At 41.6% G+C, this 27613-nt stretch overlaps 1 protein-coding gene across 4 annotated transcripts in view; it reads right to left on the reverse strand.

The window, feature by feature from the left end:
• LOC125454703 (collagen alpha-1(XII) chain) overlaps positions 1-27613 on the reverse strand; it is a 266793-nt gene that overhangs the window by 190301 nt on the left and 48879 nt on the right. For 3 of the 4 annotated variants that reach the window (XM_048535772.2, XM_048535773.2, XM_048535776.2), the window contains exons 12-15: positions 22394-22666; positions 7713-7982; positions 5083-5349; positions 3571-3763 (exon numbers count right to left, since the gene is read on the reverse strand). The exons of the other annotated variant lie outside the window; for it this stretch is intronic. In XM_048535772.2, the coding sequence (XP_048391729.1) occupies positions 3571-3763; positions 5083-5349; positions 7713-7982; positions 22394-22666 (1003 nt within the window). The remainder of the gene's footprint in view (positions 1-3570; positions 3764-5082; positions 5350-7712; positions 7983-22393; positions 22667-27613) is intronic. 4 annotated transcript variants of the gene reach the window in all.

Here is a 27613-nt window from a genome sequence, read left to right on the forward strand (position 1 = left end):
GACTTAACTATAAAGTAATCTGAGTTTTAAAAAAATTAAAGGATGAAGCGAAAAGAAAACATGAAAACAGTGACATCATGGTCTAATGGAAAACATATAAAGCAAACAATGCATGTTTTCTACAGAGTAAAAGGAGGGCACAGTTATCGATGGCTATCAAGTGGGGATAAGAGGTCAACCTGTAATCATTTCTTGTGGCACGGGGACCTTTGTGTTCTGGTGAAGTGACAATCAAGGGTTGGCAGAAAGGCAATTTGGTCAACCAGGGTGTAATGAAAAGAAGATGTTTGTAGCAAAGAGAGAAATGCAAACCAGCCACCACATTTCCCAAACTGGGCTGCAATCATTCTTTCATCACTGTCACTCCTTCCAAGTCAGTAATGATGATTCTATTCGGTTTCAGTTCACTGCTGCAGTTTTATTATGAATAAGAGGAAGGGGGAAAAAGACATATTTTCAAGGTCTCTGATCTCATCAGGGCTGTTTGTACTTTTGTGAGGTCAAGCAGTGTGCTTGATTACCCCACAATTAGAGTACTTTACAAGACCTCTCCCTATTTTATATCATTCACCCCTCCTATCCTATTGCAGGCTGGGTGAGCAATTGTCCTTGGCTCTTTACCCAGAACTCTCCATACAAATAACATTTAATACGGCAAATTACAAAAGATCTGGCCTTTCTCCTTCCAATAATACACATTTGGAAGAGCTCAAGCAGCCAAATTTTAAACACAAAAGATACATAAAAATTCAGAGTTCTGCATGATTAAACAGGAGTCGCCTGAGACCTCTGACAATGCAAATTCTTAAACTTATTGAGGCAAATCAACACTTCATTTCTCAGTAGCCTGATTTTACTTCCTTTTGAACAACCAATTTTTAAAACTTGGCCCAGCAAGATCGGACCACAAATCCAACCATCAGTGTTCTGCAAAGGAACAGATATCAGAAGATCAGTAGGCAGCAATCATCTTATGGGTACATTGATAGCATTTACATGTGGAATAATGGATAAATGGGAGTGAGTTATGGCTAGAATTTATTCAAGGAGGTGAGGAAGTTTAATGGGGAGGTAATGGCCTTGTGGTACTATCACTGGATTGTTAATCCAGAGACCCTGGTAATGTTCTGGGGACTTGGGCTTCAATCCTGCCATGGCAGAGAGCGGAATTTGACTTCTGGAATTACGAGTCTAATGATGACCATGATTCCATTGCCGATTGTTGGAAAAAACCATCTGGCTCACTAATATCCTTGAGGGAATGAAATTGCAATCTCTACTGGCTCTGGCCTACATGTAACTCCAGGCCCACAGTAATGTGGGTGACTCTTAACTGCCTTCTGGGGCAAGTAGGGATGGGCAATAAATGCTGGCCCTGCCAGCAACACCCCTGTCCTGTGAATGAACAAAAAAACTAAATACAGCAGAGGATAGACAAAACTGAGTACGCCAAGATATAGCACCTCCACTGGTAGATGTGTGTAGTTTTAGCATGATATAATTACATGGATAATCTGCATTTTAAATGTTTAGCTCCACAAATCTGGAAACTATAAAAATAATGAATGCCAGAGTTTTCCCCACTCTTCCCTGTAGCCTTCATGTAAGAGCTTCAGAAATCTTAGGAGGATGGGGTAAAACGTATCCCATTTTTCCAGGAATTGTGTTAGTCTCCTGACAGATCAATGGAAGATGGGCAGGAGAATCCCAGGGGAAATGTGATTCCACACACTTCCTCTGGCAGCTTGATCCATATACTACCTTGTGTGAAAAAGTCACCCTTCAGGTCCCTTTTAAATCTTTCCCCCCTCACCTTAAATCTATGCACTCTAGTTTTGGACTCCCCTACCCTATGGAAAGATCTTGGTCATTACTTTATCTATGCCCCTCATGATTTTGTAAACCATTATAAGGTCACTCCTCAGCCTCTGACATTCCAGGGGAAAAACTCCCAGGCTATTTAGCCTCTCCTTTTAGCTCAAACCTTCCAGTTAGGGATGGACAGTAAATACTTACCTAGCTAGCAATGTCCACAATGCATGAATGTGTTGAAAAAAAGGCAGTGCATTATTGAAGCAATGTCTAAATATCCTGAGCACGTAGTCCCTGCTTCATCATAGTCGATTTACAGAGAGGAAACCGGTGTTCCTCACTGATATCCATCCTGATTACTTTCATCTATTTCTGGCAGGAAGCTACGGTCAGTCATTGGTAATTGCTCTACAAAGCTAGTAAAATCAAAGTGGGGGATCTCGAGACCTTAATCCGACCTCTCAACTAACCATATTTCCAGATCTTCTCTGGTCAGTAATAATTAATCTACGAAGGAGCACAGGCATCTTTCTCCATTAAAAAAAGAGACAAGTGGTTGTACATCTGGAAGGGTATCACTGGCTGAATGAATACCTCTTCATCCTGCATAGGTGCAACAGTCAAGAAGACACAGCAACGCCTCTTCTACCTCAGGCGGCTCAGGAAATTTGCCAAATCCATAAGGCCCCTCACCACCTTCTCAGATGCCCCATTGAAAGAATAATATCTGGGTGTATAATGGCCTGGTACGGCAATTGCTCTGGACAGGTGGTGTGCACAAACCAGACCATCATGGAAACCAACCTTCCATCCATGGAGTCTACTTACACAGCTCATTGCCACAGAAAAGCTGCCAACATCATCAAAGACCCATCACACCCCTGTAATGGCCTTCTACAACCTCTTCCATCAAGGCAAAAGATACAGAAGCCCAAACAGGTTCAGGAACAGCTTCTTCCCGGCCATTATCAGACTGATGAATGGACTCTTTAGCATCAAATAACAGTGACCTTGCTAATATTGATCTTGCCTAGCGCACACCCTGTGCAATGAAACCTGTGTGCCTCTGTCTATGATTATTTTACAGCCTTAGATCTGAACATCCTTGCTTACTATCATCTGCCTGTACTGCTCGTAAACAAAGCTTTTCACTGCTTTCCAATACATGTGACAATAAATCAGTCAATCAATTAAACCGTTCCAAAAGTTTGTCCCTAAGCAAACAAAGAATGGGTGGAGGTGAGGACCAATCTTCCATCATCTCCCACACACGGTATAAGGAATAAACTGGTGACATGAGCATCATTGTATACCACTTCTAGCAATAAGACATAGGACCAGAATTAGACCATTCAGCCCATCAAGTCTGCTCTACCCTTCAACCATGGCTGATGTGTTTCTCAACCCCATTCTCCTGCTTTCTCCCCTTAGACTTTGATCCCTTTACTAATGAAGGACTCATCCATCCATGTCTTCAAGTCATTCAATGACTTTGTCTCCACAGCCTTCTGCAGTAATGTGCTCCACAGGAGACAAGACAATATACATGTGGAAGGATATCACTAACTGAAGTAATTCCTCCTCATCTCAGTTCTAAAGGATCAATCATTTACAAACAAGAAAACATTCAATTTTGTGATTCTTCTGATGAAGGGTCTCGGCCCAAAACGTCAGCTTTTGTGCTCCTAAGATGCTGCTTGGCCTGCTGTGTTCATCCAGCTCCACACTTTGTTATCTAACATTCAATTTTGTGTTTACCTCAGCTCCTCCAGTACTACGGTTGTATCGTATGGCCCTAATACCATTTCTCCCTGCTGTTCTTCTCTTCCCCTGGGATGGTAGATGACCTTATATCCAGTGACTTCCCCCGGGGCTGGCTCCCAGGTCACTCTGAAGCTTGTCCGGGCAGGTTCAGAGGTTTGTAAGTTTTGTGGAGGTTTGTATGGTGAGGCTGTTAAAGAGAGGAAAAAAATCTAATATTAGTCACTGAACATCATCACATATATTACTAAATGCAACACTTGTAATTTAGTTAATTTCAGTACATTAGAATGCAGGCAGGAACAGAACAACACTCCCCAGAGTGACCCATATAGTTATGATGTCTCGTCAGCATGATACCAATACTCCCAACCCATCTGGCAGCTTGGAGGATTTCCCAGGAGAGGCAGAGAATCAAACATTACACTGTGTCAATCTACATTGGCAGATCTGAAATAATTATTTAAGGGCCTTACAGTCGGCCAGTAGAATACAAAGGAGCTGAATTTGTTTTCACTGTACTTCAGCACAGAAACTGCTATTGGTGATGTCAGGTGAAGATGTCTTATTTAAGCAGTCATTGTCCATCATCATGGGAAAGAAAAGACAGCAATTAATAGGTGCATAACAAGAGCTCACAAACAGCACTGCGGCGATGACCAGACGATCTTCATTTCCATAAAGTCGACTGAGAGATAAATATTGTCCAGGATATCAATCAGGACATTATTTGGAATAGTGCCGTGGGATCTTCTACATCCACCTGAGAGGACAGATCAGGCTTCAGCTTAATGTCTCCTCAAACCATGAAGCATATCCCCCACGGTAATGTCGGCTGCATTGTGTGTTCAAGTGCTTAGACTGACAATAGAACACAAGTCTTTAATTGTATCACAGCTCAGTTGGCTTGACGCTGGTTTGTGATGCAGAGTGATGCCAACAGCATGGGTTCAATGTCACACTAGCTGAAATTGCAATGAAAAGCCACTTCACAAACCCTCCCCTTTGTTGACATGTGTGACCCTCAAGTTCAACTCACCATCAACTGTCTCTCTCTTTCTCTCTCTAATGAGAAAGTGGCCCACTAGGATAAGAGGGCATCAATTTAAGATTGCGATGAGGGTGAATTTCTTTTCTCAGAGGGTTGTGAGTCTTTGAAACTCTTTGCCGCAGAGAGCTATAAGGGCAGACTCCTTAAGCACATTTAAGGCTGAGCGAGACAGCTTCTTGATCAGTCAGGGAATCACGAGGAAAGGGCACGAAAGTGGATGCAAGGAACGTTAGATCAGCCATTACCCTATTGAATAGTACAGTTGATTTAAGGGGCCGAATGGCCTATTCCTGTACCTATTTCTTACAGTCTTATAAATTATGAGGACTTTACCTTTGGACATATAACCAGCAGAAACAGAACATAGTAACTGTTAAATGCAAGGCTTGCTGCTTGGACATAACTGTTCAGAAACCTTTTAAACCCCAGTTCAGGTAGTTCAAAGACCACCGCCTCACCTGTTGTTCCTTGTCCCGATCTTAATTTTCCTTCCTCTTTTCTATACATCGGAATGACAGAAACATTGTATGTTGTCTGAGGATTGAGTCGTTTTAGGACGGTGGTGGTCAGGTGAGGAGGGATCTTGGTGCCAATGGTCCTTCCCCCCTTGGCTGGTCGGTAAGAGAGTCTGTAGTTCAGCACGTTGCCTGGGGCTGGCTGCCACCTCACACGGAAACTGTTGACTGTCTCGTCTGATACAGTCACTGTCTTGGCCTCTGGTGTAGCTGTTCGACAGCAGAAAGAGAAAGATGTCAGAGTTGATTTTTGTTTTTGAAAAGTCGGTTTGGTCATTTTGAAATGGAGCCATAGACATGTACAGCACAGAAAGAGGCCCTTTGGCTCATCAAGTCTTCACCTACATAACTATGCTAATGCAGCCCAAGGTCTTGTATGCCTCAGCATCACAAGTGCACATCTAAATACTTCTGAAATGTTACACGGGTTTCTGCCTCTACTAGCCTAGCAGGCAGTGAGTTTCAGATTCCCATCTCTCTCTGGGCGAAAATATTTTCCCTCACATCTCCACTAAGCCTGCTGCCCCTTCCTGAAATCTATGCCCTCTGCCCATTGATCCCTCCATGAAGGGGGAAAGTTTCATCCTGTCTAATTTATCGATTCCCCTCATTATTTTATACATCTCAATCATGTCCTCCTCAGTCTCCTCTGCTCCAAGGGAAACAACCTCAGTCTGTGCAATCTCTCTTCATAATTAACGCTGTCTAGTCCAATAACATCCTGGTAAATGATTGGTCACAACACTGAGTGCAGGAGTTACGGCATCATGTGACTGTACAAGGCATTGGTAAGGCCATTTTTGGAGTCCTGCATTCAATTCTGGTCTCCCTGCTATAGGAAGGATGTTATTAAACTGGAAAGGGTGCAAGAAAGATTTACCAAGATGTTACTGAGACTGGACAGCTTGAGCTACAAGGAGGAGCCAGACAGGCTGGGACACTTTTTCCCCTGGAGTGTAGGAGGCTGAGGGCTGACCATTTGGAGGTTTATAAAATCGTGAGGTGCACAGGTAGGGTGAATAGCCGAAGTCTTTTCTCCAGGGCAGAGGAGTACAAAACTAGGGGGTATGAATTTAAGTTGAGCAGGGAAAGACAAGAAGAGCAACTTTTTCCACACAGAGGGTGGCGTATTTATGGAACGAGCTGCCACAGGAAGTGGTAGAGGCAAGTACAATTACATTTAAAAAAAATATGGACAGGTACCTGGATGGGAAAGGTTTAGACAGATATGGGCCAGACACAGGCAAATGGAACTACTTCATTTTAGGAATCCTGGTGGGCATAGATGAGTTGGGCCAAAGGGTCTGCTTCCATGCTGTATGACTCTATAAATCTCCTCTGTACTAGAAATGCTGGGAATATAAGGAAAACAAACTACAAACAGTAACATCCCACAGAGATTCATGACCAGGTCATCTACTTACGAGTTATTAGATAAGGGATAAATATTGACTAGGATACTGGGAAAATTCTTCCTCAACATGGTGCTGCAGGAACGTTTTATACTGCACTCGAGAGAGCGCAGTGAATCTCTGCTGACAGTAGTAACATTCAACAGAGATGTAAAGCAAATGGTCAAATTGCTATCACAGGTTTTATACAACAGCACAAAGTAAAATTCCATTTAATATACATAGATATCTGCTGAATAAGTTGATACGGTTAAGTATTGATCATTGAGAAAGTGGACATGTCAGCAACGTTCAAGAATAGATAATCAGTCAGTGCTAAGTTGATAGATCTTAGCCAGCTGAGACCCAAATCAGCTCCAGAAAACCATGCTAAAGGAGATGACTATAAATGTTAGATAATCCTGATGGCTATCCAGAAATCTCCTCGTAGGCAGGCACCCATATGTGCATGATGACATGTATAAGCAATACCAGGCCTGGCTGTTGTATCACTGCCGTCTGCAAAGCCACCAGAATAGGGCCTGAAGGTTGCCTGCAGATGCACATTATTGAAACATAGGCAGTGACTGTCAAACAGGACACAAGTCAACACTTCAGCGGTAGAGAAATTAATGAGTTAAAAAGAGAAAGGATTATTTCTCTCATTACATTCTAAAATCAAGATTTTGGGGGTTTATTGGACAAATGGATAGGACATCCTAACTTAAAAATTATGTTCTGAAGAAGGATCACTGTTCTCGAAACATGAACTGTGTTCCTCTCTTCATACAGATGCTGTGATGTGGAGGTGCTCGTGTTGGATTGGAGTGGACAACGTCAAATGTTGCACAACACCAGGTTACAGTCCGACAAGTTTACATGAAATCACAAGCTTTCTCAGCACTGCTCCTTCATCAGGTGAAGGGACTTGCGATTTCAAATAAATCTGTTGGAATATAACCTGGTGTTGTGTGGCTTTTGACTTTGTCCACAGATGCTATCAGACCTGTTAGGCTTCTCTGATGACTTCTAATCCTGTTTCAGTCCTCCAGCATCTGCAGCTCTCTGCTTTATCTGAAAAGTATGTTGACAGGTCTGCAAAGGAGCCATGCAAAAGATGAACCAGTTGACACATTATATTATAGAATATAAGACTTGTGGTCTTGGCATGATTCACTGTACCATCAGTAGTTTCTGTTCCCTCAAGTGGATCTCCTTCCCCACTGCCATACAAAGCATAGACCATGATCTGGTACTTGGTCTCTGGCCGTAAATTCTCCAGTGTTGTTTTGGTGCTGTATCCAGGGACCCTCTTCTCTCCACTATCATCGTCAAAAAGAGATTTCCAGGTGACTCGATAGTTGTTCACGTTGCCTGGAGCTGAAGTCCACGAAGCATCAATTGTGGTTGGCGTCACGTTTTCAGTCACAAGATTACGAGCTGAGCCACGTGCTAAGAAACAAACAGATCAGTGCAAGGTGAGAATTAGATCGATCATCTTTTTATTCGAGTCATTATGTTGCATAATCAGCTTTAACAATGCTTTCACTGATGAATATTTTATCAGCTAAATTCAAATACAAATGGTTTGAAAGCATTTATATTTTCTTCCGAATTGTTTTTTTGCTATTTGATTCTGCTTAACTTAGCTTTAAGTGTGCTCACCTTAAGACACATTGCTCAAGTTGAGCTCTCTATCACCAACACCACTTCATTAATGGTCTTCTGGCTGAAGGCGCCACTCCATGGAACTCAAGCTTACTGCATTATGTTAGCTTTCCCAATGCTTCCACCATCCCTCTTCATTTCATTACTCAAACAAATGTAAGTGCTCCCAAATCCACACCATGTTTGACTAGAAATTTTACTAGGTCAGCCACATTAACCAGAAACTGAATTGGACTATTCACAAAAATAAAGGGAAAATCGCTATAGGCCCATAGAACCATAGTGCTGCATCTCTCATTAGAGAGAGACAGCTGGTGATGAGTTTAACCTGAGAGTCTCCACACATCAGGTGAAGGGCAACACCGAGAAGCAGGGACCTGCATGATAATCTCAGCCAGTATAGGAATTGAGCACATGCTATTGGCCTCACTCTGCATTGCAATCGAGCTGATTGCCAACTGAGCTCACATATGCCCCTTGTCACATAGATACTGGAACTACAACAGTAAGTTAGAGCTTGGGAGTTCTGCAGCAAGTCATTTATTTTATATTTCCCCAAAGTCTGTCCACTATCTACATGTCACAAGACAGGAACGTGATGGAATATTTCCCTGGGTGAATACAGCTCCAACAACACAAAGGAGACTCGACATCATTCAGGGTACAAGAACCCACTTGACTGGCACCACCTTCAATATTCACTCCCTCCACTATGGCACACTGTGTCTACAATGTGTGCCAAACTTAAGATTCACTGAAGGAATCTCCTATGAGAACTTCCGGACCTCTATCAATTCTCATTGAAACACACAGGATTCTTAAGGGGCTTGACAGGCTAAAGGTCGAGAGGACGTTTCTCCTCGTGGGAGAAACTAGGACCAGACGGCATTGTCTCAGAATAAAGCAGAACCAATTTAAGACTGAGATGAAGAAGAATTTCTTCTCTCAGAGGATTGAAGAGTCTTTGGAACTCCTTGCCACAGAAAGCTACAGTTCAGAGTTCTTATGGATTTTTAAGCCTGAGATAGATAGATTCTTGATCAGTCAAGAAATCAAGATTACAGGGAAAGGAGCGGGAAAGTGAACATGAGGAATGTCAGATCAGCCATGATCCAATTACATGGTGGAGCAGGCTCAAGGGGTCGAACAGCCTATTCTTGTTCCTATTTCTTATGGTCTTATACTTTTACAGAAGGATAAGAACAGTTGACCTGTAAGAATATCACCTGCAAACACTCCCCCCAAGCCACTTGCTGGCCCAACTTTAAAACATATTTTAATTCTTGCATGACTGTATGAAAATCTTGGGACATTTTTTCCCTAATAGCACTGTGGGTAAAATCTAAACCACACGATCTTCAGTGGCTCAACTGGTGTACACCATCACTTTCTCAAGGATGAGCAATAAATATCAGCAATACCCACAACCCATGAATGAAGCGCGAGTCCTGAACATACTTTTTGTACCCGTTCAACTCTTTAACTTCCTTCTCTTCTGCATCCGAATAACTAACTGTTTCATACCTCCTGCCTTTCTAGACTCTACTTTTGAGTTAATGGGAACTGCAGATGCTGGAGAATTCCAAGATAATAAAATGTGAGGCTGGATGAACACAGCAGGCCAAGCAGCATCTCAGGAGCACAAAAGCTGACGTTTCGGGCCTAGACCCTTCATCAGAGGCTCTGATGAAGGGTCTAGGCCCGAAACGTCAGCTTTTGTGCTCCTGAGATGCTGCTTGGCCTGCTGTGTTCATCCAGCCTCACATTTTATTATCTCTACTTTTGAGTTGTCAGGTTTTCCAATTCCCTTCCCTCTGTTTGTTCTGTACTATACTCCACTGAAGCAACATGGGCAGCTTTGAGCAGGAAGCAGATCTGACACACTGACCTTTTGCCTTGTAACAACAAACTCATCCACTGCTCCAGAAACAATATTTATCAGATTTACTCTGTAGGATTGGGCGTCTCCTTCAGCTGTGCTTGTGAGACTGCTCAGTTGCCTGAGTCCAAATCCTGGAACAACCCTTACTAACACTGCTCGGGGAGCAAAATCACCACATTTTTGATTTTATGCATTCACAGGATGTGGGCGTCACTGGCTATGCCAATATTAATTACCCAGATTCTCTCACCTGTAACCATCCCACCTACATTCTCCAGTCCCAACCCTCCACTCTATTTATTTCAGAGCCCCCTTCAACCTCCCCCATTTCTGATGAAGAGTCCCGACCCAAAATGTCAGCTTTCCTGCTCCTCTGCTGCTGCCTAGCCTGTTTTGTTCCTCCACTCAACACTGTGTTGTCTCTGACTCTAGCACGGGCAGTTCTTACTATCTCTGAATTACCCAGATTCAACCAGATTGCTCTGGGCCTAAAGTCAAGTGTAGGTCAGACCAGGTAAGGATGACAGATCTCCTTCTCTAAAGGACATTCATGAAGCAGACAGATTTTCCTATAACCAGCATTGTTTCATGATCATCATAATTTCATGAGGCTTTTGCATTTATTGAATTCAAATTCCACAGGTGTCATGGCAGGATTTGAACCCCAGATCCCAAGAACACCACCTGGGCCACTAGATTAACAGGCTAGCAAAAATACTACTAGGCCATCATTCCCAATGGGTTGCAGCTGTCCAAGACAGCAGTTCAATACCACCCATGGCAAGTCTAATTGTCGGCGATCAACAAATAGAGACATTTCCTGAAAGACCCATGAATGCAGATGAAGATAAATATAATGTATTCAACAACTCTCAAACTAATCGAAGTGTTCAGTACAATGTAGGATTTGATTGAGTGGATGGGGATAAAGAAACTGCTTATATTTGCTGGAGCGAAGTAACATAAGGACACTGATTGATGTTGTTTACAGAAGAGTCAGGGAAGGTGAGAACGTTATAGTCAACAAGTTGTAATTATCTGGAATATACACATTGTCTGAAAGGGCAAAGACAAAATGATCTTGCTCACGCCAAGTACCTTTGTTCATTTAGTTGTATTTTGACAATGTGATTGCTTGGACTCAAAGGATTTATGTGTTTTTTTTAATTGCGTGAGATGTAAGGCATTTTTCTCCTTGAAGGTTGGAGTTGGATCATGATTGCTTCTGTGTGCGTAAAGCAGCAAAGAAAAATATGGAACAAAAAAGGGCTTTGCAGTCCAATAGTTCTGTTGCTTCCATATACAGTTGTTTTATCGTGGACCCTACCCAGCCTGTTTAATCTCTGAGGAGAGTTTCTACAGTCTTTCTCCCTGCTAATGCCAAGCTGCAGTAAAAGATGCCTTTGCCATGTTAAACGCTTCATTACTCATTGCAGACTGGCTGCCTTGTTTGGCCACATGATTTCAAAATTCCCAACAGCTTAGGAGCCAAATGCCTTCCAATTTCACCCTTCCATTTGTAATTATCCTTCAATGTGCAATCCCACTAAATTATTCACACTGCTGCTTCTTAAACCTGTTTGACAAACGATAAGTTCTTGCTTGATGCAACTTTGGACTTGGCGCAATTTTGTGAAGGAAACGGGCTGCATATCAGCTTCCTTTAACTAAGCATTGGCAATGGAACAATGCAAACCAAGCGTGGAAGGTTTCCTTTTGCCCATTATTAGAATTAGACTAAAAGTCAAAATCTACCTGCTCCGTGTGCAGAGACCAGTGTGCACTGGTGTGATTGTGTGCATGGGCATGTCATCTGGCTCAGCTGAGTACGACAATAGCCACTAAGGTTATACATCCACTCTAGGCAATTTTCCAGGCTGTGCGGTGCTTTAGGTTGCTTCTTCTTCCTTAGCACGCTTGCACTCCTGACAAAGGCGGCACTTGAATGGCTTAGATAACAAGGTATAGAGCTGGATGAACACAGCAAGCCAATCAGCATCAGAGGAGCAGGAAGGCTGACGTTTTGGGCCTAGTCTCTTCTTCAGAAGAAGGGTCTAGGCCTAAAACGTCAGCTTTTCTGCTCCTCTGATGCTGCTTGGCCTGCTGTGTTCATCCAGCTCTACACCTTGTTATCTCAGATCGTCCAGCATCTGCAGTTCCTACTATCACTTGAATGGTTTGCTTAGTTAAGGGTCACCCACACTGCCATGGATTCACACTCAGATGAAAGCCAAACTGTGCAAAGATGGTTGTTTTCCTTCCCTGGAGGACATTCATAAAGCAGGTGGGTTTTTTTTCAAGAATTGACGATCCTTGTTACTGAGGCTAGCTCTCAATTCCAGATTTCGATGAACTGAATTTCATTTCCAACAGCTGCTGTGGTGAATTTTGAACCATTGACCCCACATCTTTGGCTTGTTCCTTTGAATTACTAACACAGTGGTATGATTGCTGCATCACTGTCCCTTCCCAGTCAAGATGGTCAAAGTACTTTCTTCATTCAGAACTGGCAACAGAGGGCAATGGGAAATAGCCCATTGAACCACCAAATATTACAGTACACAAGAAGTATGTTTTGAGCGATTTTTCACTCTATCAATCCAAACTTAATCTCAGAGCCACGTTGCCTCCCCACGGCCTTGTTACATTCCTCTGTTTCTGAGGCTTATCCAATTTTCCCTCAAAATTATCTACAACTGAACCAACCCCTGTGCATTCGACTCCAGAATAAGAAAAGCAGAAAAGCACTCTGCAGGAATGATTCCTGCCCTGAACAATAAGGCTTAAAGCTCCTCCCACGGTCATACTCAGTGGGATGTCTTGAAACAGTCCAATTTAGTCCTTTCAGTTTCTGCACCCTGTAGTGATCGTAAAACACCCAGAAAGGGTCCCCAGTTTAACGAAAGCAACATAATCTTATTTTTGTTAGTTTTCCGTGACGCATTCCACAGTTCTCCAGGTCTCAACACAGCAGTTCAAATGCGTTCATTTCTCCACACCTCATGTGTATCTTTATAGTTTGCAAGTGCCAAACTGTGAATATATATATATGAGGTATCTGTGCAGATGTTTTAGCGGAGTCCAGATTCAGAAGCCAATTTAATATAACATCCAGATGGCAATCAATATACATTTAAACATAGAGCATCCGACCGAAATCCCACAATACAACAGGCTCACTGCAAGTCCCTGACACGAATCACAGAATCATAGAATCCCGTCAGTGCAAAAAGGGGCCACTTGGCCCATAACATCTGCACCAACCCTTCTGAACAGCATGTCACCCAGACCGAGCCCCCATCCCATCCCTAATAAACCCACATATTCCATGGCTAATTTACCTAATCTGCAAATGCCTGGACACTACAGGGCAACTTAGTATGGCCAATCCACCTAACCTGCACAGCTTTAGACTCACCGTGTAACCTCAACAATGAAATGTTATGAAGACGTCTTTAAATCCAGTTGAAGTTGGTGTGTTGCTTCTTTTTATTATACATAATCCATTTTAAGTTTAAAACCTATTTTTGTCAGAACAAATTCTAAACCTGAGTTAATAAAATGAAGGCAATTAAAAAAGTAAATGTGAGAGGCAGGATTTTTTAAAATTTATTATTACTCTGACACTTATTCTATGAACAGATTTTGAGGCCCATTTTGAATTTTCGACAAAAAAAGTCAATCCTTTGTCATATAAGCATTTTTTTTTAATGTTAAGACTGACGTAAGCATGTTTTGCCTTCGTTACCAAACTAGAAGCTACAGTTTCCTTATATTTTATGTGTCTAAACTGAAGACACTATTGCAGTCAAAAATCTGATAATACTTAACCAAATAAATTCTGTTCGAACAGACTATTGTTACAGCAAACATTTAATGATACAGTGATTCGGTCTCAATTGGAGTGTTGTGACCAACCGTGGGCACACTTGGAAGTGTGTTAAAGCCTTGGAGCGGGCACAGAGGATATTTACTGGATTGGTACCAGAGGTGGAGGACTTCAATTGTATTAACATATTTCTGAAGCCAAAATTGACTTTTATTCCCTGGAAATTTGGAGATTTGGAGTTGATATAGCTGCAATTACCCAACTTAAGAGTCATGCAGATTTATTGTGTTGAACTGAATGTTCATGTTCAAGATAAGCGTCCACAGAGACGGATAAAGCATTTGCAAGCTCTTTGTTCTTTAAGTTTGATAAGACTCAAGAGTGGAAATCATTAGTTGTACATCTCTCCAGTAGAGAGATGGGAATGGCAACTGGTGTGAGAGAAGAAAATGAGATCAGGGCAGTGGAACAAAAAAAGACTGACGCAGACAAGACGAGACGATAAACACAACACAACCGAAAATTGAGACTGGGTCCCAAACTTCAGTGGACAGGCAAATCTTCCGAGATGTGTTAACTCATTGCTTTACTCTGTGTATCCTGACCCAGCCAGAAGAACTGCATTTGAGTGAATCCATCTGCTAGGAAGATTAGTCTGCACTTACATAGAATTTGAGTATTACTGTGAAATATTATGTCTGCTGATCTCATTAAGACTCCCTAAAACACTTTCCAGAGTTTTGATGAGCTCTGCTGCAAAGCTCACTGGGTTCCACTTAAGCTACATGCTTCAAACTGACAAATCCTGGCCATGAGAGCACACAGTAACTGCAAATTACATACCATTCTGACAAGGCCAAAAGATATTTATTTTTTTAACTTCAGAAGATTTATATACCCAATGGAAAAGTGGCAAATGCACAAAGATAACAGTTCTGTTTGCCCAGTTTGCATAAAGATTTAAATCTTGTGGTTATCTTATTTTTGATCAGTGTTTCTCTCATTCCAGCTTCCATTGGACTGCAAAGCTAGGACCTGCCCTGCCATAGTGGGGAGGAATGACCATTCACAGGGTCAGTGCATCCAGAGGATTATACAAAATCTTGCTTCCCTTATCTTCAGCCAGTGTTAGAACTTTTGTTGCCAAGAAGTGACTGCGTTATTTGAAAGAAACAGAAATAGTCAGTTGTGGCAGTGAAATGATGCTGACAGTGACTCAGTTGGAAGCATACTTGTTTCTGAGTCAGGCAGTGCATTCAGATCAGAACAACTTGTTGTGTAAAAAAGACCTCCTCTTCTCTCTACTGTTTTTGATACTCAACCTGCGCATTCTACCTGCAACCCTCCTTCAAGTGGAAACCATTTCTTCTGGCTCAAGTTGTAGAACATTTCTAAATATGAACACCTCTGCTAATTCTGCCCCAAGGAGCTGGGATCTTCAGCGGCCAGGGGTAGATCATCCCTTAATTAACAAAGGTCAAGGAAATACAAACCAGATTTATTCAGCCTGCCCTCACTAACCCTTTAAAGCTGGATCCTGTGTTGCCATTTTGAGGTAAGAGTGAGAGAAAGTGACAAATATTCATGGAATAGGTTCAAAAGTGAAAGAGAGAGTGGGAAAGTGACAGAGAGAGAAAAGAACAGAGAGATTTATCCGAATCATGAATGATGCAATTCCGATGCTTTTATATGATCATTCTTGGGATGTGCGCATCACTAGCTGGGCCAGCATTTTATTGCCCACCACTAATTGCCCTTAAGATGGTGGTGATGGCTGCAATCCATGCGATCTAGGTACACTCAGTACAGTCAGAGAGGGGGTTTCAGGATTTTGACCCAGCAACAGTGAAGGAACGCTGTCAGGTTGGTGTGTGGCTTGGAACAGAACTTGAACCTAGTGAGGGTCCCTTATATCTGCTGCCCTTGACCTTCGGGGATAGAGTTCAAGGCTTGAAAAATGCTGATGAAGGAAGCTTGGTGAGTTATTGATAAATTTAATGATGACCCATAAGAAAATGGCAAATCTTCTGCTCTCCTTCCATATCATAAGATGAAGAAATGTGTTTCTCCAATTTAAAATCAGTGAATAAAACCCGAATCCCAGTGCTGCACACAATTAGATGAGCTCTGCAGTCCTATTTCGATGATTAATATATAATTTCTTTTAATTTACTCTGTTTTTCTCTCACTCCTTTTATCTTTTAGCAGATCAAAAACCAACTCGGATAAAAAAAAACCGTTAGACTTGCACCAAACTTTTACCAAGGCTATAAATACAGACAGAAAGGGCAAGAAATAAGATGGGTCAGCCGATCAAACCCATCCCAGCCAGAGTTCAAGTCTGATCATTCCCTCCTGGGCAACGACTTCCGATTTGCTATCTTAGGGAATGCAGTCTTCTTTCCTGAAACTGCTATGAAAAGCCACTGCAGTATTGTAACTGAAAACCTGCACCATGCTCCCAGCTGATATCAAGCCAGCTAAATTTGTTGCCACCAACCAACCTCAAATCAACTATCTGAGAGTTTTCCAATGCCCTCCCCATCCTTAGGCAAATGTGTTTTTCTAACCTCTCACCCCACTTAAAGCTTTATATGAGTGTTGTCATCCCCATACTTCCCACTTGGATTCCAAATTCTGCTATTCCTTTCATGGCCAAAATTTCCAACTATACAAGTGGACCCAGAAATAACTTTTCCACCGGGCTTTGCTTTGCTGTAACACCTAGTTGTTACTTGTCTCTACCAGCTCCGAATTCCTTTATCACCATTACCACTCACTCCCGCCAGTAGAACTGTGAAATTAAGACTTGTCTCTAATCCAGAACCTTTAGGTGTCAAGGCTCCTTCCATCATAATGTAATACACCATGTTGGGAGTCTCTGCATTCTTATTTTAATCCCAAAACAATTTTTTATTTATTCTAGGGCATTGAAACTAGCATTTATTTTTCATCCTGCGTTTCACAGCTTTTTAACCACTCTGAAAAATACTGAAGAATTCACAGCATGGTAAGGGACCATGCCCAAACCAGATAATGGCATTAGTTGGGTACTTCAACAGTTTATGCTGATGCCAAAGCGCTATTTTACTTAAGTAAGCTGAATTTACATTCTCAAAGCACCAATGAGAGGATTTGAAGTCACAATCCCTGGATTATTAGTCCAGTCCTGAAGGATCTAGTTCAGTAACATGACCGCTGCATGACTGCATCATGTTGTGATTACAACAGCGAAAATAAAAATCAGCCTCGTGCACAATTCAAAGCCAAAAAATATTCAGCTAATGAGTGTACAAGATAGTCTGCAAAGAAACCGCATCAATCCTTACATTCAATTTATCCAAGATTTGTCAAGTGCTTATAAGTAGGCCGTTAAAATGGGTAGTGATATCATGACTATTAGTCAAGAAGGAAAAATGTAAAAACCATTCAATTTTCCATGCTGGCCCTTGTTATTCAGTGATCTTTCCACAATTTTGTAAAGACTTGCCGAGATCCCAGGAGGCTGCACACTGGAGCTGGCTGTAGCTCCTTCAGCTCGGTGTTCGCCAGCTGCAATGAGAAGGATGATTCTCGATCCTGATCGCCTCATTTGGCAGTGCATAGCCAAAACAAAAGCAGACCCTTGCAGAATCCATTCTTCTTGCTTCAATTTTAATCTTCAAACAATGCAGGGAGTGCTGTTAATGTTCCAAGGTCAAGATTTTGATGCACAGTCTGTCTCTGCCCCCATTCCATCTCCTTCTTTCACTGTGTGAAATGATTTCTCCCAATCTAATTCCCTTATAACTGAATTCTTCTTTCAATATCCATGCTTATCTGTCTTGTTCTCCCTTTCTCTGCTGATGGTACTGAGTTATCTGAGATTGCCTCTGGGTTTACCCTCAAAAAACTCACTCAAGTTTCCATTCATCAAACACAAGTCAGATATTCAGTTTCAGCAAGCTGTTTACTTTCTATTCTCTATTCATTCCAGAGTTGTGTCTCTGTTGGCTGTTAATGTCCATCCACAGTTGCTGGTTTGATGCATATGAGAAGAATTTGCTTCAGACGGTCGTAAAGATCCAATCACATTTCTTTTGATCTGCAGTCATACATTTTCCCTGGAGCTTTGGAGGCTGAGGGGTGACCTTAAAGGAGTTTATAAAGTCATGAGGGGCACAGAGAGGGTGAATAGTCAAGGTATTTTCTCCAGGGTAGGGGAGTCCAAAACGAGGGGGCATTTGTTTAAGGTGAGAGAGGAAAGATATAAAAGAGACCTAAGGGCAACTTTTTCACGTAGAGGGTGGTGCATGTATGGACAGAGCTGCCAGAGGAAGTGGTGGAGGCTGGTACAATTACAATATCTAAAAGGCATCTGGATGGGTATATGAATAGGAAGGATTTAGAGGGATTTGGGCCAAGTGCTGGCAAATGGGACTAGATCAATATAGGATAACTGATGTGCATGGATGAGTAGGATTGAAGGGTCTGCTTCAGGTAAAGAGCAGGAACATGGATGTGAGGAATGTCAGATCAGCCATGATCCTATTGAATGGCGGAGTAGACTCAAGGAGCCGAATGGCCTACCCCTGTTCCTATTTCTCCTGGTCTAATGGTTTAACAATCAGAGACAAGAACCCTAACCCACTGCAACATTCTAATCACCAACATGACTGAGGCAGTTAGGTTCATCTGGCCAGCCTCACCGAATCAGTCAATGTTTTAAGGTTCCTTCATTTTATCACAAACATTACTCTGCAACTATGTAGCTAATTATCCATGCACAATGAACTGCAATTTTTTTTTCTTTTTACATGCTTGCACACACATATACATCAACACGCAGCACAATAACACACAGAAACATATCCCTGCTTCACATTTTAATGGGGGTCTGCCCAAAAGTTCTGCAGAGGGGCTATTCAAAAAGTTGAGTGTGAATATCATGAAACTTTTAAACATTAAAGGAAATATGCATCGGTTGCCGCTTTGTAAAGTATTCTGTTACTTCGCAATTTGAGAAAGCACTCAGCTGAGTTTTACTTAAAAACTGCAACATGCTTCTGCCTGTTCCTTGGCGTTAGGTTGCTTCAGGAATTGAATCGTCTAAAAGAGGGAATCATGGAATCAAGCTCCATTTAAGAGCGCCTAACCTATTCCTTAGTCAAAGAGTTTCATAGCATCACTACAATGTGGAAGCAGGCTATTCAGCCCATCAAGTATACTCTTACCCTCTGGACAGTAATTCATACAGACCTAACCCTCCAACTCCTTGAATCTATAGAGCCCTGTAGGGTCTACGTTTAACATGAACTGTGGATGGTGAACATGAAGAGTAATGAAACTGTATTGAGGTGCCTCTGAATGGAAATATGGTGGAGGGAGAAGAGTTAATTTCTAGCACAAAATGTTTTGCAACAGCCTGTATATGCTTGACATGGAATAGTTACTGTAAATATTAGGACTATTATATCATAAGACTATGGCATTGAAGCCCTGATGGACCTGGTGCTGGAAACTAGGACTAGCGCCGATTTAATGTAGTTTTGGTGGCACAGACTCAATGGGCTGAACAACTTTATGATTCGATGATAAGAGTGGAATATACTGTATGGAGACGAGGTGAATTCTAGCGCAACTTCTGAAATTTCAACTTGAAACATTCTGGAATGCATTTTTACCAACTTTATGCCCTAAGGTATAATTTGGGAAATATAAATTTCCTCGCTCTTTCTGAGGGCTTGCTACACACTCATCACCACCTTCTCAGGTGCAACTAAGAGCGGCAAAAAATACTCCGGTCACTACTTTCATGACAGCAATGAGTACGGATGGATTTCATTGGCTGTTGAGTGTTTTAGGATGTCCTAAGTATTTGAAAGAAAGTAGGGGAAAGGAATGATTTGCATTCATGTCTCTTTTTTCAGCAATAATATCTGTCTCAAAGTACATAAGAGTCAAGAGGTATTTTTTGAAGTGTAGTCACTGGTGTAATGCAGGAAACATGCACAGCAAGTTCCCAGGGCTCCATGGTTAAGTCTCCCCTGCTGTTCATCAAAACAGTGCCATGGGATCTTTCAAATCCAATCACAGAGTTCAGATTCAAAAATACTGCAGATGTTGGAATCCAAGGAAGACAAGCAGGAAGCTAGAAGAACACAGTGGGCCTGGAAGAAGAGTAATACCTGAAGCATTAAATGCTCCTTTCCTTCAGATCCGGCTGTGTTCTTCCAGCTTCCTGGCTGTCTGCCACAGAGTTTAACTGTGGCTTCAGCATTTCAGGCAATCCAACATGCCTTCAGTACTATAATGACATGTTAGCCTGAAGTCTTGTGCCTCAGGCCTTAAATCCAGAACCTTGTGACCTCGAAACATCTGTGCTGTAGCTGATACAACTGCAAGTCTTTCCACAGTGTCTTTTTGATCTCATTTTTCCTTAGCATGTGTCAAAACTCAGGGGAAGAAACTTGCAGTCACTTTCATGATGTATTGGCACATAATCTGAGATAAAACCGAGCTGATTAACATTTTCATCTGCCCAGTTTTGGGCTCAATAATTAACATCTTCATTGAAGAAACTCGTAACAATGTACACTCTTTTATTTGAGATAATGGGAACTGCAGATGATGGAGAATCCAAGATAACAAAGTGTGGAGCTGGATGAAAACAGCAGGCCAAGCAGCATCTCAGGAGCACAAAAGCTGACGTTTCGGGCCTAGACCCTTCATCGATTTCACAAGTGCCCTGAAATTGTCTGTTCCTACACGTTCTGTTGTCTTCAGGATTGGACCCTAAACCCACTGCAGAATTCCCTTCCATTCCCCACATTGCAAGCATCAGTAGCCGTAAGCATTAATGTTTTGGGGCCATCAAGAGAAGCTTCTTCCTTCCCTGCTCCTGGCACTGAGTTGGACTCTAGTCTACAACCCCTGCCCCACTATTCTGTGCCTTACAATACTCTTGTGAGCTTTCCATTGTGCCCAACATTCCTGCTCCCACTCCCCACATCTCCAAAAACTCAAAACTATGAACTATTCCTTTGGTAACAAGTTATAATTTTTGGCAGATAAAATTGTTAAAAGTTTCACATGATGAAAATGACCAGAATTAAGTAATCATAAAACTATGCAATTTTCCATTCATCCCTTTCCATGGACAACAACACTTATGTTAAACATAATCGCAGGTACCTGGTGATGATTGTGATGCATTAATAGAAACACAGAATTTCAGCTCATTTCACAATCATAATGATATTTGGACAGCGTGCAACATCCAGAGATGCGGTAACCATCTTGAAACAATTCAAGTAGCTCTTTACTTGTTTTTATTTGTTACTGCAATGTTTATAAAAGGATGGTCCAATTCAGTTCCAGTTTTATTCTTGTGCTGACACCAGTTTCATCATAGTCTCCAACAGAGAGCACACTCCTGGTTTCCTAATCACCTACCCTACAAAGTCAGACCTGGGAGACTTCACACAAAGAGCAGCAATCTTTCAAAATGGTCTAACATCCTATGTGATCCCATATTTCCACCTCATCTACCTTTGCAGGAGTCAAGGATAGAGCAAGGTTTTTCAGAATCTTACCTCAAGGGGTTAACTGGATTGGGTACAGTTTATAATCGAAGTGATCTATGCAGTCTTGAAGCGTCATTTGTCCTTTATTTGTGATCTTCTTGAGAGCAAGTAATAAATGTGGTGGAGTAATTTAAGTCTATTTCATGATAGTTGTAGGCAGTGTGCAATCTCACCTCAGACAAAGGAAAGGTTGAGAAGGCTGGATCTTCATGGTAACCTCAGCTGCTGTGAGAACTAAACTGTTGATGTCACGCTACCCAACCCTAATCATGAATGATGCCCATCAGTTAATTTTAAGGGAAAGAGATACAATTATTAATTATTCCACAAGAGGCTGCTCTCAGGATTAGAGCCAGCAGCCAATCACTGGCATTATCATTCTATTCTTGCATGAGTTTCTATCAACAGTACAGCTGTTGGGCTGTGATGTTTTAGATTTAACTGGCTCAATGGCTGTTGCATTTATGTTATTTGAGTTCTGGCTGAAGACAGGTCCGGGGCTGACTGACTGCTGGTGTTTCATCCTGCGCTGTTACTTTAGTCAGGGATGGCTAGCTACTCTCTCCCACTCTCAGGGGCAGAGCACGGTGGCAGGTCCCAAGTCTAACTAAGCACACTCTTGCCGTCTGGCCAACTGAGATAAACAGAAACCCATTGCAGTGTAAATCCACTCTAAAACATAGAACATAGAACATTACGGCACAGTACAGGCCCTTCGGCCCTTGATGTTGTGCCGACCTGTCATACCGACCTCAAGCCCATCTAACCTACACTATTCCATGTACGTCCATATGCTTATCCAATGACGACTTAAATGTACCTAAAGTTGGCGAATCTACTACATGTTTTTTAAAATTTATTTTGACAAGGTTATTAAATTTTCCCATTTATTAATTCAATAATTTCTTGTAAAATGTACCTTCTTTAGTGGTGCCTTGTCCAATCAGTGGTTGGCCAACAAGCGTTCGGTACTCAGGTATAACCTGCACTGAATACTTGGTGTCTGGGAGCAGGTTCTGGAGGGTTGCCCATGTCTCCGATCCTCCAACAATTACTTCCTTGCTATCACCTCCCAAAGCCGGTCTGTACTCCACTCTGTATTGCTGAACATTCCCGGGAGCAGCTGTCCACCTGACCTTGAAACTGTCTGTGGTTTCATCAAATACCTCCAAGTTACTTGGTGACCCGACCTCTATGGTGAAACACAGAAGAAACATCGTTGTTAATGGCAAGGAAAGTATTGTTTCCTGGTGTAGGAGCTAGATTACATAAACATAAGGCAAAAAGTCAGAGTCATTCATGCACCATTTCACTACATGCGGCCTGTTGCTCCTGCTCGTTAACCCGGGCGCAATAGGCAGCCCAGATGCTACAGGATACATTGACGAAAAAGCAATGATAGTCCAGATTTCAGTCAGCTATCAATTAGTTTTAATTTCAGATGATTATATCTCACTAAAATCTTTAAATGTGTCCTGAGTGTTCAAGAAAAATAAACTGGCTCTGTTCTTAACTGATTTGCTTTGTTAAGAACACTTAGTTCTTAAAAGGAGAGTAGTAGTAAGTAATTCAGGAGTAAGTAATACAGGCTGTTCAGCCTGCTCTGCCATTTAATACAATCATGGCTGTTCTCTTCTCGGCCTCCACTCCACTTTCTGCCCACTCCCCGTACCCCTCCAACTTATTACTAATTAAAACTACGTCTATCTCCTCCTTTAATTTATTCAATGTTCCACCACCTACCGCACTCTGCAATATGTAGATTAACAGTCCATTGCCCTTTGAGAGAACTAGTTTCTCCTCGTCTCTGTTTTAAATCTGTTGCTGCTCATCCTAAAACTGTGACCTCTCATTCTAGATTGCCTTACATGAGAAAACATCCTCTCTACATTAACTTTGTCAGTCCCCTTTAGCATCTTATCTCTCCCAATTAGATCTTCGCTCATTCTTCTAAACTCCAGACAGTATTGGCCTAAACTGCTCAATCTCTCTTCATAGGATAGATCTCTCATCTCTGGAATCAATCTAGTGAATCTCCTCTGAACTGTCTCTATTGCAGCGACATTGCTCCACAAGTAAAGGGACTAAAACTGTATGCAATACTCCATGTGCAGTGTCACTCATGCCTTGCACAGTTGCAGCCACACTTCTTTACTTCTCTACACACTTCCTTTAGAAATAAATGACAAAATTCAGACCAAATTTAGGAAGAACCAAGTATTGCTTCTCCAACCAAGCTAAGTCTTCAGTTTTTACAATAAAGTAATAAAGTCTGTTCACTGACTCAGGATTAAGTTCTCCATAAATAGGTTGAGAAATGGAATTGTCTACATAGCCTGGTCCCTGTATAATTGTGGTAAGGAGTAAATTAGTGTGGATACTGGAATCTCATTTAATTTTGGGAAGTTTATTGCAATTGTCATATCCTGAATCAGAAACCATAGCCAGGGAATGAAAGATTTTCTATCTTTAAGTTGAGTTAACAATGTATTGGACTGCTGGCCTTAATAAAACACAGCAGGCCCTTAAAAAAGAATTAACTCTAGAATTCTACAGCAAAGAGGAAGGCCAATTGGCATGTACTGGGTCTTTGAAAACATTCTCCAATTAGTCCTATCCCCATGTCCCTTTCACCATAGACCTGCAATTTCTTCTTGTTCAAGTTCTTTATCCGATAGCCTTTCAAATAATTGATTATCTGTTTGAACCCAAGATTTTTGTGCACAAACATTCCCAGCCCAAACAAGCAATCATGTGAGAGCTAGGGTGCTCAAATATTGTACTAGGATAGTACGCGATACCATTACACAAGCCACAAGTGAATGCAATGGATTTGGCAAAATGCGTGAACAACATAATGCCTGATTCCCCATGTGATCTGAGAGCATTGCAGGGTCAGAGTTACAAATTACAGTCAGCACATTAAGCTGCTGTGCTCTAGTACAGGGGTAAATTAGAAGCTTCTCTTACTGACTGTTACATGATTTATGTACAATGTTCAAGTGTTTGGTTTGCCAAAATATGTTTATAGACCCCCATGACACCAACAACTGAGCCAAGATACTGTCACTTGCATCTAAGCCAGCTGCAATGAGTCGTTTGACAAACTTATCTTTTAAAAAAATGAAAAACAAAATTAACTATGTTCTTTTTGCACGTAAATAAAGTGAATGGATTGTGGGCATTGATTATTAACAGGATAGATGCTTATTTATGTGGAAGTTTCACACATTCATATAACATTAAAGCCACTTTACTTCTACAGAAAAAAAAAGTGATTTTCAATAACTCCAATGACTTGGCTTTTCATTTAGTATTAGATGTAATTCAAGCTCTCTCTCTTTCAAAAGGTACCCAAGGTGTAAGTAGTGGTCAAGATTTGGACACAATAGTTAAGGGAGCAGGTTTGTATTAGCACAGAATTTATGGGATTGGATAAATAAGTCTGAAAAGTGGTAAACATTTTAGTATATCAGTTGGCACGTACTTATTTACTTCTAACAAAACAGATGTGGATTCCAACATCAACCTTAGAGCCTTTGCAAGTGATGGCGGAAATTACACAGGAAGGTAGAGAGTGTATTGCATATTACATATTGAATATGCAATGGAGATCACCCAAGATTACAAAGCCTTAATTTGTTATCCATTCTTAACTGCCCTTAAGAAGGTGGTCACAGGCCACCTGGTGCATGCCTGTCTATGTAGAATTTGCACATTCTCTCTGTGCCTGCGTGGGTTTTGTCTGGGTGCTCCGGTTTTCTCCCACAGTCCAAAAATGTGCAGATTATGTGGACTGGCCAAGCTAAATTGCCTGTAGTGTCCAAGGATATGCAGGCTATTTAGATTAGCCATGAGAATTTCAGGGCTAGAGGGATAAGGTAGAGGGATGAATCTGGGTAGGATGCTCTTCAGAGAGTTGGTGTGATCCTGGTGGGCCAAATGGCCTATTTCCATAGTGGAGGGATTCTATGATTCTTTGGTGCCTGTACTCCCACAGGGCCAATAGGAAGGACAGCTTTTTCCAGGAGAAGGTTTAATAATTCATGGAATCCTGACCTGTTGCAGAGGTGAATTAATCACAAAAACTGGATTCTGGTCGACATTATCCATCGACAGCAACGGTGCTGAAAATGGCATTTCTCATTATCCTCATTTTCCTTCCCACACTCTAGTCTTGTGATGAAGTGGACAAGTTATGCGATCCACCCCCAACTTACTGTTTGGGTTTAGGCTCTCCTGGAGAGTGTCTCACCAACTTCATCTCATTCTAAACTCTACTGCCCTAAGGCTGTTCTGCACCAAGTCCTGTTCACCATCACCCCAATACTCAATATCTCCTCTTGTTCTAATGCATCTACTTGAACTTGTCAATCTCATATTTAAATCCTATTATCCACCCTGACCTCAGAAGCCTTCTGTAGCCTTACAGCCCTTCAAGAGCTTTCACCAATTCTGGCACCTTGTGCACTTCCAGAGAGCAGATGTTAACCAGTCCGGGGAAAATGAAATCCACTGTTAGGTCTATTTTGGGCTCTGCTGGTTATATTATTAAAACCAGTAATAAGGAAGTGAATGCCCCAATCAAAGAGACAAATTATATGATCAAGGGATTTGGAACGATGATTGTCATCAAAACAAATTGCAGAAATTAACTGATTTCCACAGAATGACTGGATAATAAATAACTACACTTCAAGAGTAATACATGCATTAAATAAAAACTGAACTAACATCTCTAAAAAACATTTAAATGAAGTCAAGGAATCCAGTCATAGCAGAAGGCAAGAAAGTGAAATGCTGATTTGGAGAGTCAGTGCAGGCACGATGGGCAGAATGGTCTCCTTCTGTGCTGTAAAACGTCTGTGGCTCTTTGGAGGAGGTTATCTCTGGTGTAGATGAAATTGGATAAATGCACCCAAGAGGCTGTCAAAACATTATCATTTATTCAACATCATCACCCAAGCTTAAGACTTTCTCATGTAGCTTGTGTCAAGAAATAATACATACTCAGTGATGACCCTTCACTGTGAAAGAGTTTACATGGTGCCACAAGCATTTGGCACATTTGAAACAGTTCAGTCTGTCGGTTTACACCTGTTTTAAAATAATAACTTTCACAAATTTACACCTAAAAGTAACTGCTATGATCCAGGAGCACTGTAAATTAATGTAGCCATGATATCCTGAGGTTAATTTGGCAGGTTGTACAAATATCACTAGTTATGAATGAACACTGTTCATAAAGAAATAGTGCTGAGAAAATATGAATGTTTTGTGTTTCATTTGAACTGGGCAAAGAATGTAGAATCTCTCGGTACATGCGTTACTTCCACTCCTATGTTTTATGGTCTTGTGCAAGGCAGAGAAACCCTATAGAATTCTGTAAACCTCAGTTGTACCACACTAAACATTCTATTGATAAACTTGATGTCTGTAGCGTGGGACTCACCAAATGTATTGCCCTATCTCTCTGTAGTGGCACAGAACTGACCAGAGTGACTTCAACTACTCATTTCAGAGGGTAATTAGATTTAGACAAAAGCCAGAATGCATCAGAGCTGGAAGTTCCCTTCCGTGAAGAAGGCTATTGAGATCCAGTTGAGTTTAAACAAAAATCCAGAAACTTTTGTGGATTTTTTTTCTCCAGTGAAGAACTAAAAATTACACGTTTTTTTAAATGCAAAACCATAGATTTTTAGAATCACAGAATTCCTACAGCATGGAAACAGGCCATTGTGCTCATTAAGTCCACACTGACCTTCCGAACGGTATCTTACTCAGGCCCAGCCCCTACTATGTCCCTGTAACTCTGCATAGAAACATAGAAGATAGGAGCAGGAGGAGGCCATTTGGCCCTTTGAGCCTGCTCTGCCATTCTTCACAATCTTGGCTGACTGTCCAACTGAATAGCCTAATCTTGGTTTCTCCCTGTAACCTTTGATCCCATTCGTCCAAGTGCTATATCTAGTCGCATTTCCCAGCCTAGATTCGATAGACAACCTAGTATGGAAAATCTACCTATCCCACACATCTTTGGATGATGGGAGGAAACCAGGGCACCCAGGGGAAACCCACGTAAACATGGGGAAAGTGTGTAAACTCCACACAAATAGTCGTCTGAGGTTGGAATCGAAGC

This window comes from Stegostoma tigrinum, chromosome 9 (assembly GCF_030684315.1).
Source record: "Stegostoma tigrinum isolate sSteTig4 chromosome 9, sSteTig4.hap1, whole genome shotgun sequence".
Taxonomy (NCBI): domain Eukaryota; kingdom Metazoa; phylum Chordata; class Chondrichthyes; order Orectolobiformes; family Stegostomatidae; genus Stegostoma; species Stegostoma tigrinum.